General features: G+C 42.9%; 1 protein-coding gene, 1 long non-coding RNA gene and 1 pseudogene across 11 annotated transcripts in view; all 3 read left to right on the forward strand.

Moving 5' to 3' along the window:
- The window catches only part of LOC111970517 (transcriptional enhancer factor TEF-5-like), an 85,508-nt gene extending 79,138 nt beyond the window's left edge, over positions 1-6,370 (forward strand). For all 10 annotated transcript variants that reach the window (XM_070445919.1, XM_070445914.1, XM_070445932.1 and 7 more), the window contains 3 exons: positions 3,101-3,244; positions 3,435-3,587; positions 3,823-6,370. In XM_070445919.1, the coding sequence (XP_070302020.1) occupies positions 3,101-3,244; positions 3,435-3,587; positions 3,823-3,936 (411 nt within the window). In that variant the 3' untranslated portion in view covers positions 3,937-6,370. The remainder of the gene's footprint in view (positions 1-3,100; positions 3,245-3,434; positions 3,588-3,822) is intronic.
- On the forward strand, positions 761-2,892 carry LOC139028461 (uncharacterized). Its single transcript, XR_011480668.1, has 2 exons — positions 761-2,414; positions 2,457-2,892. It is a non-coding gene; the product is annotated as an uncharacterized lncRNA (long non-coding RNA).
- Positions 6,371-9,473: 3,103 nt separating the features above from the next.
- Positions 9,474-20,277, forward strand: LOC139027586 (sphingomyelin phosphodiesterase 2-like; annotated as a pseudogene).
- Positions 20,278-26,772: the final 6,495 nt, after the last annotated feature.

The raw sequence follows: 26,772 nt of genomic DNA on the forward strand, positions 1-26,772 counted from the left end.
AAGAGAGAGATTCTCGACCTTTCCTCTCCCGGAGTCGTATGGGAGTTGCAGTGATGAGACAAGACTGTAACGACTACCAATTGGATACCACAGAATTAGGGATATATATATATTTTTTTAAAGAGAGTGTGACTGTGTGAGAGTGTGACAGTGTGGGAGAGTGTGACAGTGTGGGAGAGTGTGACTGACTGTGTGAACATACTGTGTGAGAGTGTGACAGTGTTGGAGAGTGTGACTGACTGTGTGACACTGACTGCCTGTGTCAGTGTGACATACTGTGTGAGAGTGTGACAGTGTGGGAGAGTGTGACAGTGTGGGAGAGTGTGACAGTGTGGGAGAGTGTGACTGACTGTGTGACATACTGTGTGAGAGTGTGACAGTGTTGGAGAGTGTGACTGACTGTGTGACACTGACTGCCTGTGACAGTGTGTCTGACTATGTGACAGTGTGACTGACTGTGTGACAGCATGTATGACTGTGTGACTGACATTGTGACACGTGGGACTGACTGTGTGACAGTGTGACTGACAGTGTGGCAGTGTGACTGACTGTGTGACTTTCAGTGTGAGTGTGACTGACAGTGTGACTGACAGTGTGAGACTGACAGCGTAACTGTGTGACAGTGTGAGATTGTGACTGTGTGACAATGTGACTGATTGTGTGACAGTGTGACTGACGCGTGACAGACTGCGTGACAGTTGTGACAGTTTGACTATGTGACGGTGTGAGAGTGTAACTGACAGTGTGACTGACATCACACTGTCACACAGTCAGTCACACTCTCACACTGTAACACAGTCAGTCACACTCTCACACAGTCACACTGGCACAGAGTCAGGCACACTGCCATACAGTCACACTGTCACACAGTCACACTGTCAGTCACACTGTCACACAGTCAGTCACACTATCAGTCAAACAGTCAGTCACACTGTCACACTGTCAGTCACACAGTCATACAGGCTGTCACACAGTCAGTCACACTGTCACATAGTCAGACACACGGTCACACTCTCCCACAGTCACACGGTTACACTCTCACACAGTCTGTCACACTGACACACAGTCAGTGACACTCTCACACTGTCACACAGTCAGTGACACTCTCACACTGTCACTCTGGCACAGAGTCAGTCACACTGTCACACAGTCACACTGTCACACAGTCAGTCACACTGTCATACAGCCTGTCATACAGTCAGTCACACAGTCACTTAGTCAGACACACAGTCACACTGTCACATAGTCAGACACACTGTCACACTCTCACACAGTCTGTCACACAGTCACATAGTCAGTCACACTGTCACATAGTCAGACACACTGTCACACTCTCACACAGTCTGTCACAGAGTCACATAGTCACTCACACTGTCACACTCTTTTTTATATTTTTTCCCCCTAATTTCGTGGTATCCAATTGGTAGTCGTTACAGTCTTGTCTCATCACTGCAACTCCCATACGGACTCAGGAGAGGAGAAGGTCGAGAGCCATGCGTCCTCCGAAACACAACCCAACCAAGCCGCACTGCTTCTTGACACAATGCACATCCAACMCGAAAGCCAGCCGCACCAATGTGTCGGAGCAAACACCATACACACTCACACACTGTCAGTCACACTGTCAGTTACACTCTCACACCGTCACATAGTCAAACTGTCACACTGTCACGCAGTCTGTCACGCAGTCAGTCACACTGTCACACAATCAGTCACACTGTCACAATCTCACACTGTCACACAGTTACGCTGTCACACAGTCAGTCACACTGTCAGTCACACTCACACTGAAAGTCACACTGTCACACAGCCACACTGTCAGTCACACTGTCACACAGTCAGTCCCACTGTCACAATGTCAGTCACACAGTCATACATGCTGTCACACAGTCAGTCACACTGTCACATAGTCAGAGCCATGCGTCCTCCGGAAACACAACCCAACCAAGGCCGCACTGCTTCTTGACACAATGCACATCTAACCAATGTGTCGGAGCAACACCGTACACCTGGCGACCTGGTCACCGTGCACTGCGCCCGGCCCCACAGGAGTCGCTAGGTGCGATGCAGTGCCTTAGACCACTGCGCCACCCGGAGCCCACACTGTCACAGTCACAGTCAGTCACACTCTCACACAGTCGCACTGTCACACAGTCAGTCACAGTCACACAGTCAGTCACACTCTCACACAGTCGCACTGTCACACAGTCAGTCACACTCTCACACAGTCAGTCAAACTGTCACATAATCACACTCTCACACAGTCAGTCACACTCTCAAACAGTCAGTCACCCTCACACAGTCACACTGTCAGTCACACTCACACTGAACGTCACAGTCTCACTCAGTCACACTGTCAGCACACTCTCACACAGTCACATAGTCAGTCACACTGTCACACAGTCAGTCACACTGTCACCACAGTCAGTCACCACCTGTCCACATCACACTGTCAGTTCGCACTCACACTGTCAGACTGTCAATTACACTCTCACACTGTCACAGTCAGTCACACAGTCACACAGTCAGTCACACCGTCACACAGTCACACTGTTATACTCTCACACAGTCAGTCACACTGTCACACTCTCATACAGTCACACTGTCACACAGTCAGTCACACAGTCATGCTGTCAGTCACACAGACAGTCACACTCTGTCAGTCACACAATCACACTGTCACAGTCTCACACAGTCAGACACACAGTCAGTCACACTGTCACACTCTGACATAGTCAGTCACACAGTCAGTCACACTCTCACACTTTCACGGAATCACGCTCTCACACTGTCACACTCTCAATCAGTCACACAGTTTCACTGACACACAGTCAGCCATACTGTCAGTCACACTGTCACACAGTCAGTCACACTGTCACACAGTCAGTCACACAGTCGCACAGTCAGTCACACTCTCACATTGTCAGTCACTCAGTAACACAGTCAGTCACACTGTCACACAGTCACACAGTCAGTCACACTCTCACACAGTCACACTGTCACACAGTCCCTTTTGGTAGTTTGAGTATTCTCTCATTTAGAGTAGAATAAAAAGGGGTTAGGCTTTAATCTGACTTGTCCTGTGTGTGTCCTCTCTCAGGCGGATCTCAACAGCAGTGGAATGCAGGATGGCCCAGGCTCCTTCTACGGAGTCAGCAGCCAATACAGCAGCTCTGAGAACATGACMATCACCGTCTCCACCAAAGTCTGCTCCTTCGGCAAACAGGTGGTCGAGAAAGTAGAGGTGAGCCCATTATCCACTGGGTCTGCTTTATAGTCACAAAACAGCTGACTTACCAGGTTATATAAAGCTAAAATAAAATGTACTGTCAGACACTATAATTGCATTTCATGCAGTCACAATGTTTACCTCAAGTCAGATGTTGTTTTGCTGTTTTGCTGAGTTTTAAAATCTCTCCTTTTGTGAATTTCAGACGGAGTACGCCCGGATGGAGGGAGGGAAGTGTGTCTACAGGATCCACCGCTCTCCCATGTGCGAGTACATGATCAACTTCATCCACAAGCTCAAACACCTGCCAGAAAAATACATGATGAACAGTGTTCTGGAAAACTTCACTATACTTCAGGTAACATTATGCTTTATTACAAGATAATAAGATAGTAACTAATTTACTATTTGGGAATACACTATCACTGTATTTCAACCTAGAACAATAGATTATGTTTTTGACCTCATTGTTTTGCTTCATTGTTCCTCCTTTTGTTGTGCTTTGTGAATTGATTGATATTTCACCTACTGTATAGGACTACAGTTGGATGATATGTATTTGACCTGGTGTTGACCTACTGTTCCTTCCCCAGGTGGTGACAGACCGTGACACTCAGGAGACCTTGCTGTGTATAGCGTTTGTGTTCGAGGTCTCAACGAGTGAACACGGGGCACAGTACCACGTCTACAGGCTCGTAAAAGACTGACCCACCCACCGCTCTAACACGTCTACAGGCTCGTCGAAGACTGACCCACCCACCGTTCTGCAGGGAGGTTTGGGAATCAGCTGACGAAGCACTGCGTGACAATATGTACAGTACAGACTGCTCAACTGCCAAGTAACATTCAAATCGACGTTAGAATGAACTGACATGAAAACATTTTAAACTTCCACACATTTATGTGAAATAGGAAAAAGGAGGAAGTCTCAAAAGACAAGAAAGGAAATTAGGAGAATTCATTGTTTTGTTTTAAAGGCAACTTTTTAACCCATATAGTTAAATATGCTGAGACAAGTGGGTCAAATTGGTAATGACAGTAAATGTACAGTAGGTTGAGATTCACTGAGGGCATGAGAAAGTGAACAAGGTTAAGAGCGTTGTCTCCATGGGAACACACTCTAAGCAATATAAGAAGAAGTGGATAGATTGGAATGGTACAGGTACAACAACCATGGAAGAAGAGCAAACACAAAATAATCCAATCGTAGAAGGGTCCTACCGAGGGGTGTTTATAAATTAGATAGGATGGCAACCAAGTGCCTTTCTCCAAAGACAAGTATTGATCAGTTGCCAGCCACTCTGGAATGCCTTATTTACTACCTCTTGTCTTTAAATAAACAGAAAGAAACCGGACAGATGTAAATGCATCATTGAATAGGAGAATAGGAAACTGAACATGACTATGCAGTTCATCCTTTCTCATCTAGATCCTCGAAGCGCACTTCTGATCCAGGAATATTATGGTATGGATTAAACTATTATTCATTTTTCTCGTGATGTGTTATCATGAATGGTTACAAGTTTAGCTGCAGTCCACGTGTACAGCAAGGGCATAGCATGATCAGATCACTCAGTTTCCAATCCCTGGGCTTTTACGGGTCTCTAGACAACAACACATCAATGTGCTGTGGTGCACTTAAAAGATCAAGAAGGGGTGAAGCAACAAATATTTTTATTTTCAGCCTTTAGTTATGTTATTGAAATGAACCGTTTCTGTACCGGGAGTCAGTGGATGCTACAGGAATATGTGTTACATAGGATTCTTTTGGGGACGTGTTTATATTTGTGATTAACATTAACACTGTTTTCTTAAAAATATGGCTTGAGAATCAAATCAAATTWATTTTAATTTATTTGTCACGTGCGCCGAATACAACAGGTGTAGACCTTACCGTGAAATGTTCACTAGATTAGAATTTGCCGAATTGGAACTGACCAAATTTTACAGTGAGTTTTAACTAATGTAAGACCTCATGGTATTCTAATGCAATCTCCCCATTCATGGATCCCAATTGATGGATATCACTTTCAATCTGGAAAGGCGGCAGGTAGCCTAGTGGTTAAGGGCGTTGAACCAGTAACCGAACGTTTGTTGGTTTGAATTCCTGAGCCGGCACGGTGGRAAAATCTGCTGTTCTGCCAATGATGTTGCTTAAGGCAGCCCCCCCCCCCACACCGCTCTGATTCAGAGGGGTTGGGTTAAATGTGGAAGACACATTTCAGTTGAATGCATTCAGTTGTACAACTGACTACGTATGCCCTTTCCCTAACCCTACATGGTGTAAGATAAGTTTCTCTTTCCTAAATTGAATTAATAAAAACAAAAGCTATCTCTTATTTTATGAGTGAACCTTCAAATTAATCTTAATTTGCCAATGCGATCAGCCAAYGAAAAACAGATTTTATGTTTTGAAAGAGAGCTATCCCCTGTGCTGTGGTGTGTGACCATTGATTGTTATTTATATTGAAAAGAATGGTGGGAGGGCAGGGCTGGGCTGGGATATGGGCCATATGTGTTTATCCTTTGCCATTGAAATGGTGGTGTTACAAGTATTGCTGAGCTGAACTTTATACTAAAGACACAATAACTGTCATCCCCTAGCTATGTCATCCCCTAGCTATGGTCTCTGCCTTGGACGGTTCACTGGACTTCTGTCATAAGAATTCATACATCAGACTTTGTATGGTGGATTTAGTACACCAGGATTTGAATGTCACACTTCAAGAGCTAGACTTAAAACAACTGCTTAATCTTTACTAGTGGATCTCTCAATTTTATCTTTTTTTACAGGCCCGTGTTTTTTATTATCATTATCATAATTAATTGTTTTCTGTTAGTTTTTGTGACTTTCAGCATCCGTTGAAAACGTTGTGTGTTTTTGTTGACATTGATGATGAGATACTGTATCTTATGTATCATAATCTGAATGGTATGGGCAAGTTTGTTTGGTTAAAAGGTGGTTTATTGTGGCCTTGGTTACCAATTGTGCATTGCATTTTAGTATTTTCTGTTATCTTCAAACTAAAGGGGTTGTATTATATAATCAAATCAAAATGTATAATCTAACAATAAAAGACGCATGGTGCCTTTGGGGCCATTTTCCCCTGAAAACTCATTAAAACAGGTTTGTTCATTTGATTGGTCAATACAGTTTCCTTCACAGATGAAATACATTGTAAACTACTGTAGATGGCAGTGTTATACTGTTCAAACAGTATTGCATAAACAGCAGGCCTATGTTGTACTGTATACTTTCCTTGGTCCTTTGTTACATTTCTACTGATGACCAGGAGACCACAAGAGTAGGCCTAGTAGGCCCAAGCAGGCCTATGATATGAGCACACTCTTAGAAAAAAGGGTTCCATCAGGGTTCTTCGGCTGTCCCCATAGGAGAACCCTTTTTAAAAAGGTTTCTACATGGAACCCAAAAAGGGTTCTTCAAAGGGTTATCCTATGGGGACAGCTGAATAACCCKTTAAGGTTCAAGATAGCACCTTTTTTAAGAGTTTTGGCTTTATTCAGGTATATTGTCAAGATACACTATATATATATWTTTTTTTATTAATGTCCCCAGATTCTCAGAGGCTCAAGCCCAGACATATACAGTGCATTTGGAAAGTATTCACACCCCTTGACTTGTTCCACATTTTGTTACATTACAGTCTTATTATAAAATGGATGAATTTTTTTTCCCCCCTCATCAATCTATACACAATACCCCATAATGACAAAGCAAAAACAGGTTTTCAGAAATGATTGCAAATGTATAAAATAAAAATGAAATATCACATTTACATACAATAACAGTCAAAAGTTTGGACACACCTACATAAAAACTATGAAATAACACATATGGAATCATGTAGTAACCAATTTTGTTTTTAAACAAATCAAAATATATTTTAGATTCTTCAAAGTATCCACCCTTTGCCTTCATGACAGCTTTCCACACTCTTGGAATTTTCTCAACCAGCTTCACCTGGAGTGCTTTTCCAACAGTCTTGAAGGAGTTCCCACACATGCTGAGCACTTGTTGGCTGCTTTTCCTTCACTCTGCGGTCCAACTCATCCCAAACCATCTCAATTGGGTTGACGTCGGGTGATTTTGGAGGCAAGGTAATCTGATGCAGGACTCCATCACTCTCCTTCTTGGTCAAATAGCCCTTACACAGCCTGTAKGTGTGTTTGGTCATTGTCCTGTTGAAAAACAAATGATAGTCACACTAAGCGCAAACCAGATGGGATGGCGTATTGCTGCAGAATGCTGTGGTAGCCATGCTGGTTAAGTGTGCCTTGAATTCTAAATAAATCACTGACAGTGTCACCAGCCTAGCACCCCCACACCATCACACCTCCTCCTCCATGCTTCACGGTAGGAACCACACATGCGGAGATCATCCGTTCACCTACTCCGAGTCTCACAAAGACACGGCGGTTGGAAACAAAAATCTAAAATTTGGACTCATCAGACCAAAGGACAGATTTCGACCGGTCTAATGTCCACTGCTCGTGTTTCTTGGCCCAAGCAAGTCTCATCTTATTATTGATGTCCGTTGGTAGTGTTTTCTTTGCAGCAATTGTACCATGAAGGCCTGATTCACGCAGTCTCCTCTGAACAGTTGATGTTGAGATGTGTCTGATACTTGAACTCTGTGAAACATTTATTTGGGCTGCAATTTTTGAGGCTGGTAACGCAAATGAATTTATCCTCTGCAGCAGGTTAACTCTGGGTCTTCCTTTCCTGTGGTGGTCCTCATAAGAACCAGTTTCATAATAACGCTTGATGGTTTTTGTGACTGTACTTGAAGAAACTTTCAAAGTTCTTGAAATTGTCCATATTGACTGACCTTCATGTCTTAAAGTAATGATGGACTTTCGTTTCTCTTTGCTTATTTGAGCTGTTCTTGCCATAATATGGACTTGGTCGTTTACCAAATAAGGCTATCTTCTGTATACCACCCCTACCTTGTCACAACACAACTGATTGGCTCAAATGCATAAAGAAGGAAAAAGATTCCACAAATGAACTTTTAACAAGGCACACCTGTTAATTGAAATGCATTCCAGGTGACTACCTCATGAAGCTGGTTGAGAGAATGCCAAGAGTGTGCGAAGCTGTCATCAAGGTAAAGGGTGGCTACTTTGAAGAATCTTTTGTTTTGAGAATTTGTTTAACACTTTTTTGGTTACTACATGATTCCATATGTGTTATTTCATAGTTCTGATGTCTTCACTATTATTCTACAATGTAGAAAATAGTAAAAATAATGAAAAAACCTTGAATTAGTTTTTCTTTTGACTGGTACTGTAAGTATTCAGACCCTTTACTCAGTACTTGGTTGAAGCACCTTTGGCAATGGTTACAGCCTCGAGTCTTCTTTAGTATGATGCTACAAGCTTGGCACACCTGTATTTGGGGAGTTTTCCCATCCTTCTCTGTAGATCCTCTCAAGCTCTGTCAGGTTGGAAGGGGAGCGTTGCTGCACAGCTATTTTCAGGTCTCTCCAGAGATGTACGATCGGGTTCGAGTCCGGGCTCTGGCTGGGCCACTCAAGGACATTCAGAGACTTGTCCAGAAGCCACTCCTGCGYTGTCTTGGCTGTGTGCTTAGGGTCATTGTCCTGTTTGAAGGTTGACTTWCACCCCAGTCTGAGGTCCTGAGCACTCTGGAGCAGGTTTTCATCAAGGATGTTTCTGTACTTTGCTCCATTCATCTTTCTCGATCCTGATGAGTCTCCCAGGCCCTGGCACTGAAAAACATCCCCGCAGCATGATGCTGCCACCAAATGACTAAAAAACTGTTTTCACCTTGTCATTATGGGATATTGTGTGTAGATTGATGACGAAATACATTAATTTAATCAATTTTAGAATAAGGCTGTAACGTATTAAAATGTGGAAAAARGGAAGGGGTCTGAATACTTTCCGAAAGTACTGTATATATAGACAMGGTGTGTATGTCCAGTCAGTTGAATGTGAGGGCTGCTGAACAAATATAAATGATTGTTATTATTGACTTTACTGATTTGTGATATGTCTATGCATTTTTGTTTCGACACAAAGCCTCAAATGCACACACGGCAAACAAATGTCCATTGAAACTTAAAGTCCCACAATGCAAAGCGAGCAAGGGTCCCTGGTGTCACCACCACCACCACAGATTATCCCTTATATTGACCAAATACTCAAGTGGCAGCTCTAACAATGAAAATAAATGTCATAATTAAAAATGTCTTAGAAAATGGACGGCAGTCGGGAGGAGGCAAGATCAGATGGGACCATTCTAGCCAATGAGATGGTAGATACGCATGTGAACCACAGCTATAAAATGAACAACAGGCACAACTCCGATATAAAGTGTTTTTTCTCAAAGTTGCCAGGATGTCACTTGTCCTACTTATATCTACGGAAGTCCAGAGAGAACATATGAATAAAAAAAGTAGAATTCCCTAGATATGTCAAGATCACAATTTATTTATCTCATGATCACTAGATAACAAGTCTCCTGTCGAGATCAAGAGATAAACAAAGTACCAGGTATCACGCATTCATTTGTTCAGCTGCATGATACCACCTAGGATGACCAACATGTACAATTCCCAAATGCGGGACAAAGAGATGATTTTGTGGGACATTCACAGTACAGTGGATTTTTTTCTTGTGGCAGCACCCCCCACAAAAAAAACCTGGGCCACCGAAGTAACTAATTGAAGCGCGCATATAGGCTACTCCTTTGCGTTGCGCAAAATTTGGTCATGCAGAAACAAGACACGAAATGTGTGGCTGTTTAATGAAAATCTGGGAATTCTTGACCAATTAAAATGTTCTGGTTGGTCTCAAGGGATGTAAAATAGTTAGGAAGGGAGACTTTGAAAACCAGATTGAGTGAAGTAGAAGCAAATGATGTTGAATGAGCAACTAATGAGCATGGAGAGCCTCACAAGTTTAACGAAATCACCTTATATCTTTTCAGTCTAATCACCTTATATATTTTCAGTCTAATACGGTTATTTACTTACTTTTGTAGCTCTTCATCAGAAGCATGCTTTTTATATAGTTAACGGTCCTCTCCAAATTTAGCTGGAATTTAGACCGAAAGGATTTGACAAATGTGATTGGTTGACGATATTTTACATTGCCTACATCTCGCCTTGCGCTGTACAGAATATCAGATTTCAACAAAGATTGGAGAAGTGTTTAACATCACCAGTACCACATCCTTATGATATATATCTTGTCAAAAGAGCAACGTGACTGCAAATAGACATCTGTATTATTACGAGATCATCTTGACCTTAGAAACGCATTGGGCACATTTTGGACATATTTTGGCGAGAATGAAACCTCTTGCTTTGCCTCTCCCTATCTGCTGCAAATATACAGGTTAGAATGTCTTACTGAAATACTGGACAAATCTACTTTTTTTTAAGTTAGTGCTGTTCGAATTTGTTGATAAAATGCAGGACACCACTTAAGGAGCCCGTGCTACGTTGATCGCAATGCGGGTTAACCGCTGAAAATACCTGACAGGCCGTTTTTTATCCCATGCTGCGTTCCGCCCCCAAGGCCACAGCCAATCACATGCAAGGAACAACGCAGCTAACTTGGCAAGTCTTCCGAGCTTGCTAGGTAGTCTTGTTGGCTTGCTCGCAAGCTACCTTGTGATCTATGCTGGTTGTTAGCGTGCATAATAACTGATATGTGTATACTTATAAGGGACACTTCATGTTTTGTGGATAATATTTACATTTACAGTGGGTGAGCTCCATTCCTTACAGGCTGAAAATATTAAATTTCAGCCTCAGGGGCTGATAAGTTACGATGCTGCCTTGTAGGCTGTTTCAAGGACCGTSGTGCTGTCAGCCCAACACATCACCAGGGGCACACTGCCCGCAATCCAGGACATCTACAGAACATGGTGTCACAGGAAGGCCAAGAAGACCATCAAGGACCTCAGCCACCGAGCCACGGCCTGTTCACCCCACTACCATCTAGAAGGCAGAGAAGGTGGAGGTACATCAAAGCTGGGATCAAGAGATTGAAAAACAGCTTCTCCCRCCCATTAAACTGTTAGTCACCACTAACCGCCTCCACCCAGTACCCTGCCCTGAATTTAGCCACTGTTACAAGCCGGCTACCACCCAGTACTCTACTCTGCAGCTTACATAGTCATTGAACACTGGTCACTTTAAGGATGTTTATATATACTGTTTTACCCACTTCATATGTGTGTACTGTATTATAGTCAAGGATCATCCTATATAACTACTGGTGTACAGACCTTTTCTATTCATATACTGTCCATACTGTCTAAACACACGTCATATACATATACACTACCGTTCAAAAGTTTGGGGTCCCTTAGAACTGTCCTTTTTTGTGAATGAAAATCAATTTTTTTGTCCATTAAAATAACATAAAATTGGTCAGAAATACAGTGTAGACATTGTTAATGCTGTTAATGACTATTGTAGCTGGTAACGGCCAATTTTTTATGGAATATCTACATAGGCATACAGAGGCCAATTATCAGCAACCATCACTCCTGTGTTCCAATTGCACGTTGTGTTAGCTAATCCAAGTTTATAATTTTAAAAGGCTAMTTGATCATTAGAAAACCCTTTTGCAATTATGTTAGCACAGCTGAAAACTGTTGTTCTGATTAAAGAAGCAATAAAACGGGCCTTGTTTAGACTAGTTGAGTATCTGGAGCATCAGCATTTGTGGGTTCGATTAGAGGCTCAAAATGGYCAGAAACAAAGACCTTTCTTCTTAAACTCGTCAGTCTATTCTTATTCTGAGAAATGAAGGCTAGAAATGCGAGAAATGTCCAAGAAACTGAAGATCTCGTRGAACGCTGTGTACTACTCCCTTCACAGAACAGGGCAAACTGGCTCTATCCAGAATAGAAAGAGGAGTGGGAGGCCCCGGTGCACAACTGAGTAAGAGGACAAGTACATTWGAGTGTTTAGTTTGAGAAACAGATGCCTCACAAGTCCTCAACTGGCAGATTCATTAAATAGTACCCGCAAAACACCCGTCTTAACRTCAACAGTAAAGAGGAGACTCCGGGAAAGAGGCCACTCCAGTAAAGAGGCGACTCCAGTTATCCCTCTCGCTTCGCCTCTTCCWTTCTGGCTAAGTTCATTGAAATCACTGGCCAATGACCAGCTAACGTTAGCCAGCTACAATAATTAGCTAGCTAGCTATTTGTTAAAGTTTACTAGCACCATATTGACACCCAGCACCTCAATGTATGTAGCTCGCTAGCATTTATAGGGGCGGTTTCTGTGTCGTTGTGAAAGTCAACGTTAGCAAAAACCTTTTTTGGTGCAGTTTGTTTATGTTGTGGTACACTGACATCGATGTATTCTGTAGTGGTCAATAGCCAGCTAAGGGTACTGTTAGCAAGCTTGTCTCAAGCCAGTCCTCCCTGAAGAATCTCACTCGAGCTCCCTGGTGCCTAGCTAAGAATTTTACTCCAGTGTTTGAACTCCAATTGTAAAACGTCTAGTTAAAAGGTACTATTTTTAGCCATAGATATGGCTAACTGCCACCTAGGAAGGGCAAGCAGTTGGCTGTGTCTAACTTTAGGATCCTAAGCTTATGTTGCCAGCAAAGTCCTCTGTTTTGAAATCGTAGTAGCTAACGTGCTTGCGTGAACAAGTTTACATACCAGATACCACACACACGCACACACCCCTTAGATTGCCTTTTTGAAACTGCTGTAAATGTGCAGTAACTGCAGTCAAATGTGTTATTTTGTACGCAGTAATTGCTGCATACTGCAGTTATACTGCACACTAACTGTAGTTATACGGCACTCTGACTGCAATCTTTTTTTGTAAGGGACACACACACTTAACACTGCAGTAGCTCTTTCATGTAATATTCATCTCAGTGTGTCAGTTTTAGCAACAAAAAAAAAACATTTTCTAAATTCTCAATTCACTTAGACCTATTATTCCATATTAACCCACAGGTCAAATGTGAGTATCGACATGTATTAAACTATATGTCACGCCCTGACCTTAGTTCCTTGTTTATGTCTCTATTTTGGTTTGGTCAGGGCGTGAGTTGGGGTGGGCATTCTATGTTTTGTTCTATGTTTTGTATTTCTATGTGTTTGTCCTGGTATGGTTCCCAATCAGAGGCAGCTGTCAATCGTTGTCTCTGATTGGGAATCATACTTAGGCAGTCCTTTTTCCTTCTTTCATTTGAGGGTTCTTATTTTTGTATTGGTAGTTATTTTGCCCTGCAGAACGTCACGGTCGTATTTTGCTTTGTTGTTGTTGGTGTTGTTGTTGTTGTTGTTGTTGGTGTTCCTTAAAGAAATATAGAGAATGAACACGTACAACGCTGTGCTTTGGTCCACTTCTTCCCATGAAGATCGTGACAATAGGTCAAATGTGGGTATTGACATGTATTAAACCATAGGTCAAATGTGGGTATTGACATGTATTAAACCATAGGTCAAATGTGGGTATTACTTGACGATGTACTTAAACCATAGTCAAATGTGGGTATTGACATGTATAAACCATAGGTCAAATGTGGGTATTGACCATGCCAGAACAGTTTGGGTTTCACCTGATGTTGTATGGCCTACCTGTAAACTAAAGGCCCTTTTAGGAATGTGTTTTGCTTTTGTTGACTAAGGCAGTAAGTATTGACACTGGTAAAGCTTACGCTCACCCTTTGTATTCAGTGGAAGAACCTCATTCTGACTGTGACCTCCTGGTCTTTCCACCGGCCCCATTCCTCTTCCTGTGTCAGTGTGTGTCCTATTTCAGCAGTGTGTTAGTAGGGTCAGTCTGCTATGGCCACTGCAGAGAGGAGATAGACAGTGTGGTGGCCTCTGCATTGTTAGTCTGTGTGGATGCATGATTATAGTGCTGCCAGGTGACAGGCAGGTAGTGCCTTCATAGCTGTTTTATTTAACCTCTGTATAATGTTCTCACCTCTATCTCACATAGGACTGAGCATAGACTGTGACCATAAAAGTTGCTTAGGCTGGCTATAGACCGTGGTGAGCATTCAGCCTCAAGTGACCTCACTCAGTTGCTCTGTGAATGTCTAGTTGAGTTCCAGTCATGTTTTCAGTCTCACTGCTGATCCTAACCAGGACGTGGTTCATCCTCACCACAGCAGGGACTATAACCTCCGCTGCCACAGAGGCTAGTCTAACCACACTGGGACTAGTCTAACCACACTGGGACTAGTCTAACCACACTGGATCTAGTCTAACCACACTGGGTCTAGTCTAACCACCTGGGACTAGTCTAACCACACTGGAGGTCTAGTCTAACCACACTGACTAGTCTAACCACACTGGACTAGGCTAACCACACTGGGACTAGTCTAAACCACACTGTCTAGTCTAACCACACTGGGTCTAGTCTAACCACACTGGCTAGTCTAACCACACTTGGACTAGTCTAACCACACTGCTAGTCTAACCACACTGGTCTAGTCTAACCACACTGGGTCTAGTCTAACCACACTGGTCTAGTCTAACACACTGGGACTAGTCTAAACCACACTGGACTAGTCAACCACACTGAGTCTAGTCTAACCACACTGGGTCTAGTCTAACCACACTGGTCTAGTCTAACCACACTGGGTCTAGTCTAACCACACTGGACTAGTCTAACCACACTGGGTCTAGTCTAACCACACTGGGTCTAGTCTAACCACACTGGGACTAGTCTAACCACACTGGACTAGTCTAACCACATCGGATCTAGTCTAACCACACTGGACTAGTCTAACCACACTGGGCTAGTCTAACCACACTGGCTAGTCTAACCACACTGGGTCTAGTCTACCACCACTGGGTCTAGTCTAACCATACTGGGTCTAGTCTAACCATACTGAGGTCTAGTCTAAACACACTGGGTCTAGTCTAACCACACTGGGTCTAGTCTAACCACACTGGGTGTAGTCTAACCACACTGGGTCTAGTCTAACCATACTGGGTCTAGTCTAACCACACTGGGTCTAGTCTAACCACACAGGCAGCTACTGACCTTCGCTAATGCCTGCCATCAGCTCATTCATTCAAATCAGCACGGCTGACAGCAACACCACCAGGCCTTTTTCCTCAACTGCTGGGGAGTGTTGTTTTGAGAGTATGCATCTCATGTTGCATGGCAAGCTTTTAGGCTTAGAATGTTGTGATCTCTGTCCTTCCTCTTCACAGGGGTATTCGTTACCTCAGCAAGCACTGTTTGCAGCGCTACGCCATGATCGGAGAGCTGTTGAGCACACACACTGGTCTGTTGTATTCATATTTTGGTGAGGGAGGTCCAGTTTGTTACACCCCGTTCCACTAATCTCACAGCTGTCTACAATGTCTGGGCATTCTGCCAAAGCTGTAGAATCACCCTTACATTCATACCATGTACTATATACATGTACATACATGTACCACATCCATACCGCAAATTCACCCCAGAGCAATCCCTTTCTATTGAGCAAGCTTTTCAGCACTTGATGTTTTTAATCATTATTAAGTTCCTGGATGCTCATCTTCTCGTTTTAAAACAAAAACTGTTTAGCCTTTCGCGGATCCCAGCTTTAAGGCCTTATGTTAATCAGAACCCAGCATACACACAGTGATCTCTGCTCTGTATTGTACACTGCATTCTAATGTCAACCACAAGAAACATTACTATTCATTTGTGAGGTAATTAGTTTGTAATAGAATGACCTCAAAGCAGGAAGATTAGCTAGGTTATTTTTTTTAATACTTGTTTGACCTCTGTACTAAGGCACAAGATGGAGATTAGTTCAAAGGCCTTGCATTTCTAATCCACTCAGTAATTTTCTCTAAAAAAGTGGAGCAAATGTTAGTCAGCTGATTTGAGTCAGTTCATTCTTACAGTTTATTCAGAAGTCACGTACACTTTGCAGCACATTGACTATATCTGGACTGGTGTAGTTTGCAGTCTTATTATCACTAGAGGTTTGCAGCCGTAAAACATGATAAGACAAATAGGACTAGCCTAAACCCTTTACTTGAACGATACCTACATTAGGACATTATGACTCATACCACATTCATAAGCAGTACATAGGTATATCGGTTATGAATGTGTTATAAAGTCCTTCTGTAGGAAGCATACTCTTAAAGGTGCACTATGCAGAAATCGCTCTGACATTTCCTGGTTGCTAAAATTCGAATAGTTTGCCTAATTTCAGTTTATCTGACAAAACAAGCAAGTATAGTATAGAGAATCATTGTACCATCTAAACCAGTGGTCTCCAACCGGTCGATCTTCAAGGCATTCCTAGACKATCACCAAATATTTCTGTAGAAAAGCCAACGAACGATAAAGGCTTGCGCTCCTTTTTTAAAATTGTGTTGAGCTGTTACTGTTACATGCAATGTATTATTATTAGCAGCTCGTCGTGTAGATTTTAATATTAAGGAATATTTCACTTTCTTTGGTCATAGGAACAACATGAATTTGTGCATGAGGCAGATGCGGTCCCCTCTCTCTGGTCAGTCTCACCGGAGGAAAGGAAGGAGAGAGTTGGGACCGTGAGAGGCGGTTGGGAAAAATTGATTTGAACGGTCATCCAAGTCGGAAACTCGGGCATCTTTCTAGAGCTCCGACTTTTCGACCTGAAGACCACTGACGTGGTGTTTTGACCTCGTTGACCATCAGATGCAGGTACCATCAGTCCAGTAAAATAAAAAAGCTAAATATTTCAATTCATGCTCCACAGTGCCTCACAAGTGCCAAACCAACTGATCTATTTTGTTATCAAAGCTCGAGTTTTGAAATATAGTATGGTCTGGTTAACAATATTGGCAGGCCAATCATATAGCCAATATGCTGTGATAATGTATTAGGCCTACTGCCCAAACCTCATTCCTACAAAACTGTTTGTGTGAGGTTAATGTAAAAAAAAACATCTGAGCGTCACACCCTGATCAGTTTCACCTGTYCTCGTTATTGTCTCCACCCCCTCCAGGTGTCGTGTGTTTTTATCCCTGTGTTTCCTGTCTCTGTGCCAGTCTATTTATCCCTGTGTTTTCTGTCTCTCTGTGCCAGTGTATTTATCCCTGTGTTTCCTGACTCTCTGTGCMAGTTCTTCTTGTATGTTTCCAAGTCAACCAGCGGTTTTCCCRTTCTCCTTTTCTAGTCCTCCCGGTTTTGACCCTTGCCTGTTTCTGGACTTTGTACCTGCCTGCCTTGACCACGAGCCTGTCTGCCACTCTGTACCTCCTGATCTGGTTTTTACCTTTTTGCCTGTCCACGACCATTCTCTTGCCTACCACTTTGGATTAATTTACATTGTAAGACTCCAACCATCTGCCTCCTATGTCTGCATTTGGGTCTCGCCTTGTGCCTTGATACTGAGCAGTAGATCTCAGCTTGCTTTTTGACTGCGAAAGTGATCTTGACTCAGAAAAGGTTGGTGACCACTGATCTAAACCACTGTGAAATATGTTTTCCATAACCAAGAATACTGTATTTTCAGATGTTTGAAGCTGGTGTACAAAACCCAAAATAAACGGAAAAACGAAACTTAAGAACGGGAAACATAGAAATAGCGCACATAGAACATATCTACCACTTCTTAGACTTGGGTTCAATGGGAATGATAGATGTATAACTCACATTTCTATGTGAATTTGGTCGTATCTCCCCCCAAATGTTCCATATTGCAGCTTTAAAGTAAAGTGTGATTAAACACTCTACTATAGTGGCATGTGGTAGTGTACACATGTATCCCAATACACTATTCATTAAACAGCTATCCATACATGGCAATTCATTTTTAGACATTTGTATATACAGCTTGATGGTTRGATCTTTGTTAGTTAGACATTCTCTTCAGTCCTGACTATGTCTCCTATCCTCTGTTTCCAGGTACACCATGCCGAATGGTTTGGAGGCAAAGCTGTGGGGATAATAATGGTTAGGGTTAGGATTTTGGGGAGTTTACTGATCCTAGATCTGTGGCTAAGGGCAGCCTCTACCTGGAGCCGACACATGTATATGAGATGTCTCTATCACTGATGTGGTGTCCTCTTCCTGTTTTGTCCAGCTGCATGCAGGGTACTGTAAATCAAATCACATTTTATTTGTCACACACATATTWAGCAGATGTTATTGCAGGTGTAGTGAAATGCTTGTGTTCCTAGCTCCAACAATGCAGTAGTATCTAACAATTCACAACAATACACACATCTAAAAGTAAAAGAATGGAATTTAGAAATATATAAATATTAGGATGAGCAATGTTGGAGTGGCATTGACTAAAATACAGTCGAATACAGTRTATAGATATGAAATGACTAAAGCAGTATGTAAACATTATTAAAGTGACCAGTGATTCCATGTCTATGTGTATAGGGCAGCAGCCTCTAAAATGTGTAGAATTGAGTAACCGCAGGGAGGAGGACTCCTACCAACCTCATAGAGTGGTACAGGCCTGGGAGCTACAGCAGTTCATATTGTAAGAAGGCTTAATCTCAATGCACACTGCCTCTCTTGACATTTTCATTTCAATGTAATTTTAACAGATGTTGTTTTTATTTATTGTGTTAGTCATACCTTCMGTATAGCAGACCTGGTGATTTTGGGCAATTTTTTAAAACAAATTTTACCTTTATTTAACTAGGCAAGTCAGTTAAGAACAAATTCTTATTTTCAGTGATGGCCTAAGAACAGGAGCAGAACGACAGATTTTTACCTTCTYAGCTCAGGGATTTGATCTTGCAACAATTTCGGTTGCAAGTCCACCGCTCTAACCACTAAGCTACCTGCCGCAAAGATCTGAACATGCTTCCCCAGGACCTTGGCAACCGGTTGCTATGGACATACAACGGCCTCTGGGACAGTTACACAGAGACTCCAAAGTTTGATGTATAATAATCMCACTAATGTCCAGTGTCATTATGTTTTTATTTGAAATGTACAGTAACTGAAATGTCTTGTAGGAGAGGTGAATTGAGAATTATATTTGTATGAATTAGTTCAGCTCATTAAGYCAAACCTTATGCTGCATGCTTCTAATGCAGGGGTGCTCCCGAATGGTGCAGCGGTCTAAGGCACTGCATCTCAGTGCAAGAGGYGTCACTACAGTCCCTGGTTCAAATCCAGGCTGTGTCACATCCAGCCATGATTTGGAGTCCCATAGGCCATCATTGTAAATAAGAATTTGTTCTTAACTGACTTGCCTAGTTAAATAAATACTTGTGGACATGCTTCTAATACTCATTATAATGTTGTGTTAGAATGAAAAGCTGTTAATAATCCTTTCTCTGTGAGGATGGCATCACTCTTATAGCAGATAACCCTTTCATGAATCCCAAAGAGCTCTGTCCCTTTAARAAAGTACATCCAAATAGACTACATCCTCTACAAGGTGACAGAGTGGGACAGATAGTTGGATATGCAGCTTTTTTTTTAAATGTGAACTTTCATATTTGACTAACAGCCTGCCAATGTGTACTGAACAATAAATGTGCCTACTTTAAAAAAAATATAATAGAATTGGATCATTGTGTTGATGGTAAACGTATACACTAAAATGTGTGCTGTATCATCCCCATGGGTCAAGTAGCATGTCTATCCAGTGTAAGTCTCTTTCCACCACCAAGGGTTCTGTCCCTGACCATCCCCTCCCTTCCTCTGACCACGAGGCACTGAGCTGCAGCTGCAGACCCTGACGCAGACGCTGCAGGCTGGAGGGACGACACAGGGGAGAGCAGGAATTTGCTGCAGGTACTCATTGTAAATCCAGATGTGGTCCATAACGATTTGATATGGAACATTTCGTATTTTTTTTATATTGTCGTTTTGGTTCTAACAGCTTCAAGATAATCGATATTCACCACACTACTTTTGAAAATTCTCTAAGGACAACACACCATTCCAGTGTGTGTTGCTCTTTGTCCTTCCCTCAAGTAAGCTGAGCTAGTGGACATGGTGACAGAGGCCCGTACTGAGGTGAAGGTGGGCCTGCACTGTGCTGAGAGAATGCGCTACTCGGCAACCCATCCTGGGATGATGGGTCTGGGATGATGGGTCTGGCCCTGCTTTACTGTTGGAAGCTGGCCATCGCTGCTGTTGGAGCTGGCCCTGCGCGTTGAGCTGGCCCTGCTGCTGTTGGAGCTGGCCCTGCTGCTGTTGGAGCTGGCCATCGCTGTTCTGTTGGAGCTGGCCATCGCTGTTGTTGGAGCTGGCCCTGCTGCTGTTGGAGCTGGCCATCCTGCTGTTGGAGCTGGCCCTGCTGCTGTTGGAGCTGCCTGCTGCTGTTGGAGCTGGCCCTGCTGCTGTTGGAGCTGGCACGCTGCGTTGGAGTGCCCTGCTGCTGTTGGAGCTGGCCCTGCTGCTGTTGGAGCTGGCCTGCTGCTGTTGGAGCTGGCCATCGCTGCTGTTGGAGCTGCCCTGCTCTGCTGTGGAGCTGGCCCTGCTGCTGTTGGAGCTGGCATCGCTGCTGTTGGAGCTGGCCATCGCTGTTGTTGGAGCTGGCCATCCCGGCTGTTGGAGCTGGCCCTGCTGCTGTTGGAGCTGGCCCTGCTGCTGTTGGAGCTGGCCCTGCTGCTGGTTGGCTGGCCTCTGCTGTTGGGCTGGCCCTGCTGCTGTTGGAGCTGGCCCTGCTGCTGTTGGAGCTGGCCCTGCTGCTGTTGAGCTGGCCCTGCCTGTTGGAGCTGGCCCTGCTGTGTGGAGCTGGCCCTGCTGCTGTTGGAGCTGGCCCTGCTGCTGTTGGAGCTGGCCCTGCTGCTGTCCACTGGCTGGTCCTGGGAGCCGACCAGCCCTTCCTCCAGGTCTCCTTCTACGAGCGGTGTGGTCAACATGCTGACCACGCCGCTCGCGTTGCAAAATAAATGTACACATGCATGTTATTCAATCATTGCACCCACACTGCTCGTGCGCGCCAACGAGCCTCTGTCTTGCCAAGTGCTATAATAGAAGTCAGTTCTATTTGTTGACGCTGAACRTGGTGCAAGTCCTGCCTCTCCCATCTCCTCATTGGTTTATAGAAGCAGATACCCACGTGCCATCTCTGTATTGGTTATACCCACATGGATGATTGAAAGATGAACTGAGGTCGGTCGGTCGTCGTGGTAGTACCATGAAAGTTAGATGCCATTTGCCAAATAAAGTCCACAGAAGAAAAAGCCTGGAATGAGGAGAGATGACTAGAAACGATTCGGTTGACCGTTTTATGTGTGGATTAATTGTCGGAGTAGAGGACCTTGTGTATTTCAGGTAAAATAACAACTCAGTGTTTATATCCCAGGACAAATTAGCTAGCAACAGCAAGCTAGCTAAATAGGACAAATTAGCTAKCAAGTGCAAGMTAACTAGCTAAATTGCCATACATTTTTAATGCTTTTCGACCTGTCCCCAAATTAATGTAATTGGTTCAGGGTTTGTTTTGATATTTTAACCTGCGTGTCGTGATCGTGTTTGGTGTAGGGGGACAAAATAAATGTATGCACACGCGCATACGGTCTGGGCATGGTGTAAGGGTGAGTAATTCAGCATCAGAGTGCCCTGCAGGACAAGAGATCCTGTGACATGGCCAGTTTCAAATGGACAAAACAACTGGGGACAATGCACAGTTCCCCTCTTAACCTGTACAGAAGGCTTTTATTTCGTAAACGTGTTGGAGGAGACGATCAGATCGCTGACTGGTGCACTGTCCCAAAGGAAGAGATTTGGATGCATTTGCTTGTTTTATGCAGTGTTTAGAAACCATTGATTTATCAAGTCACTTGCTCTAATCATTATTTATGAAATTAACACATTTTATGGTAAACAATCAATGCACACTTATATAAAGATTCACAATATCTGATAAGATCAAGTTGTTTKGGTACTTGCACTTCATTAAGAAGATAACACTTTTAATGTATCTACCTTGTAATTAAATGTACTGTAAAATGAAGACCAGTGCAACCATTGCTGCATATGCAAATATAATATGCAATTTTAAAAAGAACAGAACTGTAACCCCGTCATGCTTTTGTCAGGGGTTCAGTTTAATGCAAATAATGATGGAAAAATACAGAATTATTTTTAAACAATTGTATATTACATTCCTAAATTAATGATGAAAAAAGACTGAATATGTTTTTTTATATATATATTACACTCCTAAATGAATGATGTAAAAAGAMTAAGTGATATATGTTTTATATATAYAGTACCAGTCCAAAGTTTGAACACTGTGATGTCTGCTTCCAACTCACACTCTCAAACACGTAGATACCCTGAACGCAGCTCACTTTCCAGATCCCAATCACCTGAATTCTGATCACCTGTTCACACACCTGTATGTCATTATCACACACTTTTAGTTCAGTTCTTTGCACCGCATCATTGTGAGGTATTGGTTCTTTTATGACACACTTCTATTTGGAGCTCTCTTTTTACTGTAATTTTATCCTCCCGTGTGTGATAGTTTTTGCCTGCCTCACTAACGATGCATTTTGTCTATTCCCTGCCTGTACCTTAGTCTATCGGATTTCCTGTTATCAACCTATTGCCTGATCTCCCGGACGACGTTACTAGCTTTTTCCCTGCCTGTACTGTTGCCTTTTTGGACCCACCTTCTGCTGCCCCTGGACCCAGCTACCTGCCTCCTGTGGTCCATTACAAATAAACACCTGCTGCGCCCTGCTCTTGAAACAGCTCTCTGTCTCCCATCGTGTTCATCACAGACACACCTACTCATTCAAGGGTTTTTCTTTATTTTTACTATTTTCTACATTGTAGAATATTGAAGACAAAAAAACAATGAAATAGCACATATGGAATCATGTAATAACCAAAAAASTTAACAAATCCAAATATATTTTATATTTGAGATTCTTCAAAGTAGCCACCCTTTGCCTCAATGACAGCTTTGCACACTTGGCATTCTCTCAACCAGCTTTATGGGATAGTCACCTGGATTGCAGGAGTGCCTTCATAAAAGTTAATTTGTGGAATTTCTTTCCTTCATAATGGGTTTGAGTCAATCAGTTTTGTTGTGACAAGGTAGGGGTGGTATAAAGAAGATATCCCTATTTGGTAAAAGACCAAACCCATATTATGGCAAGAACAGCTCAAATAGCGAAGAGAAACGACAGTCCATCGTTATTTTAAGACTTAAAGTTCAGTCAATACGGATAATGTCAAGAACTTTGAAAGTTTCTTCAAGTACAGTTACAAAAAACATCAAGCGCGTTGATGAAACTGGCTCTCATGAGAACTGCTAAAAGAAAGTAAGACCCAGCATTACCTCTGCTGCAGAGGAAACGTTCATTAGAGTTACCAGCCTCATAAATTTCAGCCCAAATAAATGCTTCACAGAGTTCAAGTAACAGACACATCTTAACATCAACTGTTCAGAGGAGACTGCTTGAATCAGGCMTTCATGGTCGAATTGCTGCAATGACACCAATAATAAGAAGAGACTTGCTAGGGCCAAGAAACACGAGCAGTGGACATTAGACCAGTGGAAATCTGATAATGGGCATAATGCCAACCCAGAGATGGCTCTAGTGGGGCACCTACCTAGGATATATAAACAGGTGCGTTATGAGTGTCTGATTAAGATGTCGTGACTTGTAACATGTAATGCCTGAGTAAAGGATTATGCTTGAACTTTACCAAACTCTCCGATGTAAGTTATTCCCATACACATAAAAACATGGTGTCAGAGCTATGAACCCAAAGCCAAGCGCTACGGAAAAGAGGATAAGGTATGTGGATAATATAATCGCTGTCGGATAAACGCAAACAAGTGGAAAAGATGAGCAAGGACGAAAAGCCTGCAATGTCTCTCAGTCAAATTCCGGTGCCTAGCGCCATGGACATGAAAGGCAATTTGTATCAAAACCTGTTGTTTTTCCGTCATCAGTGGGAGAATTATGAAATCGTTACAGGCTTAGATTAAAAAGATCTGCATGTGCGATTAGCAACACTGCTCAGTGTTATTGAAAGAGAGTGCCATATGATTCAGCCTCACCTAGAAAATCCTTGATGTTTTACAAAGACATTTTAAACCCACTCGTAATGTGATTTATGAAACACGTGAACAAACTCAAGCAGATACGTCTGGTCAATATGTTGTGAGGCTGTGTCAATTGTCTGATTCATGTGATTTCAGGTAAATGAGAGATGAAATGATCAGAGACAGACTTGTGATTGGCTGTAAAGATAACAGACTAAGAGCTAGTATGCTGCGCAAACCACAATTTATGCTAACTAAAGCCATAGATATATGCAGAGCAAGCAAACATACGCAGGTCCAATTAAAAAAGATGAACACGGTCCCTGAACAGGAAAATACTAAAAATGGGTGAAAAACCAAAGGTCCCATCAGACTTGAACACCTCCGAGGTAATACTGAAACATTTTGAGGATGTTTTTGAAGGGATGGGTGCTCTGCTAGGTGAGCTCCACCTARTGGTGGATGAGTCTGTCAGACCAGTTCAACAGCTTCCCCGCCAAATCCCCACTCCACTCAAGGAAAATATACTAAAGGCTGTTGATTCAATGGAGGAACAGGATGTCATTACGAAGGTCACCAAACCTACTAAGTGGATAAGCAACATGGTTGTGGTGGAAAAGTCTGGAAAAATAAGAGTCTGCCTCGATCCAAGTGCCCTAAACAAAGCCTTATGTAGGGCACATTACCACATTCCTACCATTGAAGAGGTACTGCCAAGCTTGGAGAAAGTTACAATATTTTCGGTTATGGATGCAAGAAATGGGTACTGGCAGGTACGTTTGGATGAGAGAGTAGTTACCTCACTATATTTTGGACAACTAATGGTAGATACCGGTGGACAAGGTTACCTTTTGGAGTGAAACCAGCTGCAGAGGAATATCAGCTCAGGCAACATGATGCACTTCAGGGACTGCCAGGAATAAGTGTCCTAGCCAGGAATAAGTGTCCTAGCCAGGAATAAGTGTCCTAGCCAGGAATAAGCATCATAGCTGATGACTTCCTGGTATACGTCTGTGGTGCTACAATGGAAGAAGCAGTGCAGGACCATGACCACAACCTGACTCAGCTCTTACAAAGAGAAAGGGAGATGAATGTAAAGCTGAATGAAGACAAAGTTAAGCTCAGGCTCACAAGTATTACATACATGGGACATATTTTAACACCTGAAGCCAGACCCCAAGAAGATGGAGTCAGTACAGCAAATGCAGCCACCTACAGACGCAAAAGCAGTGCAGCGACTGCTTGGGTTTGTAAATTACTTTACCAAATTCTTACCTCACCTGTCTGACGTATGTGAGTGTAGGGGGTAGGGTCCCAAAATCCCTCCCCATTATTGATTAAGGGAACCTTAAGATTCATATGTTTTGCTGCAGGCCTTAAAAATAGATACTCTGTGTCTAAAACTCTGCCACTATACGTTGCACAAGCCATCTATGTTAGTCTTTGTGGTTATGCTCTAGCTGTTGCAAGAACGTGCCTGCAGGCTAGGTGTGAGTCAGACCAGAACTAGGTAAAGAGCTGAGAAGTAAACACTGTCTGGTTTTGACATTTTGATCTTGTGTGACAGTGGACAATGCTAATGAATTCAGAGAAGCTACTGTACTAGGTTACCTCATAAGGTAACCTCAGCTTATTGCTGCACATATACACTGACGTAGATGATCTCACCATCAGGGAAGTGATCACAGGTATATAATCAGCTGCACCCTTTGGTTGGTTGCAGAACTTACTCTGAAACATACGTGCTGTGTTTCCGTTGTCAACTTCTGTCTGCAATTGCATTAATAAAGGTTTGATTGATTCACTTAAAGAAGATATTGTCTGATTGCTGATTTCACCAATAAGCCAATGATTGACCTGGAACAAGGAACCTACCCCGACATGAGTCATTGCGTCGGCTGACCAATAAAGATGTGCTGTGGGCATGGCTTCCTCAACATGATGATGCATTGGAGAAAATCAAGAAATTGGTAAACAACCAAACCAATACTGAGGAACTATGACCTCTCTGAGGAAGTGACCCTACAATGTGACGCAAGTGACAAAGGCCTAGGGGCAGTGTTCCTGCAGAAGGCGCAGCCCATTGCACTTGCTTCAAGGACATTGACACTCATGGATCAAGGATATGCCCAAATTGAAAAGGAGTGCCGAGCCATAGTGTTCGTCTGTGACCGTTTTGATCAATACCTTCATGGTAGGGACTTTATCACAGCGCACACTGATCACAAGCCGCTTGAGATTATCTTTTTTTTTAAACGATTCTGTCTGCCCCGAAGCGACTTCAAAGGATAATGCTAAAGCTTCAGCGTTATCAACTACAGGTAGTATACAAGAAAGGAGTAGAGCTTCACATTGCAGATTTCTTGTCTACAGCAGCACTACCAACAACTAGTCAGCCGCAATATCGGTCAAATGAGACTGTATATCCTCTACAGGCTGAGGTTGAAGATATGAACCATGCTACTGATCAAAACATCTCCCCGCAGACACGGGATACTATTAAAGCTCATTCAGCAGAGGACAAGACTTCAGACATCAGTCTTTTTTCCTGAGAGGCTGGCCGGACACAA

The sequence above is a fragment of the Salvelinus sp. IW2-2015 genome, linkage group LG1, assembly GCF_002910315.2.
Source record: "Salvelinus sp. IW2-2015 linkage group LG1, ASM291031v2, whole genome shotgun sequence".
Classification (NCBI taxonomy): Eukaryota; Metazoa; Chordata; class Actinopteri; order Salmoniformes; family Salmonidae; genus Salvelinus; species Salvelinus sp. IW2-2015.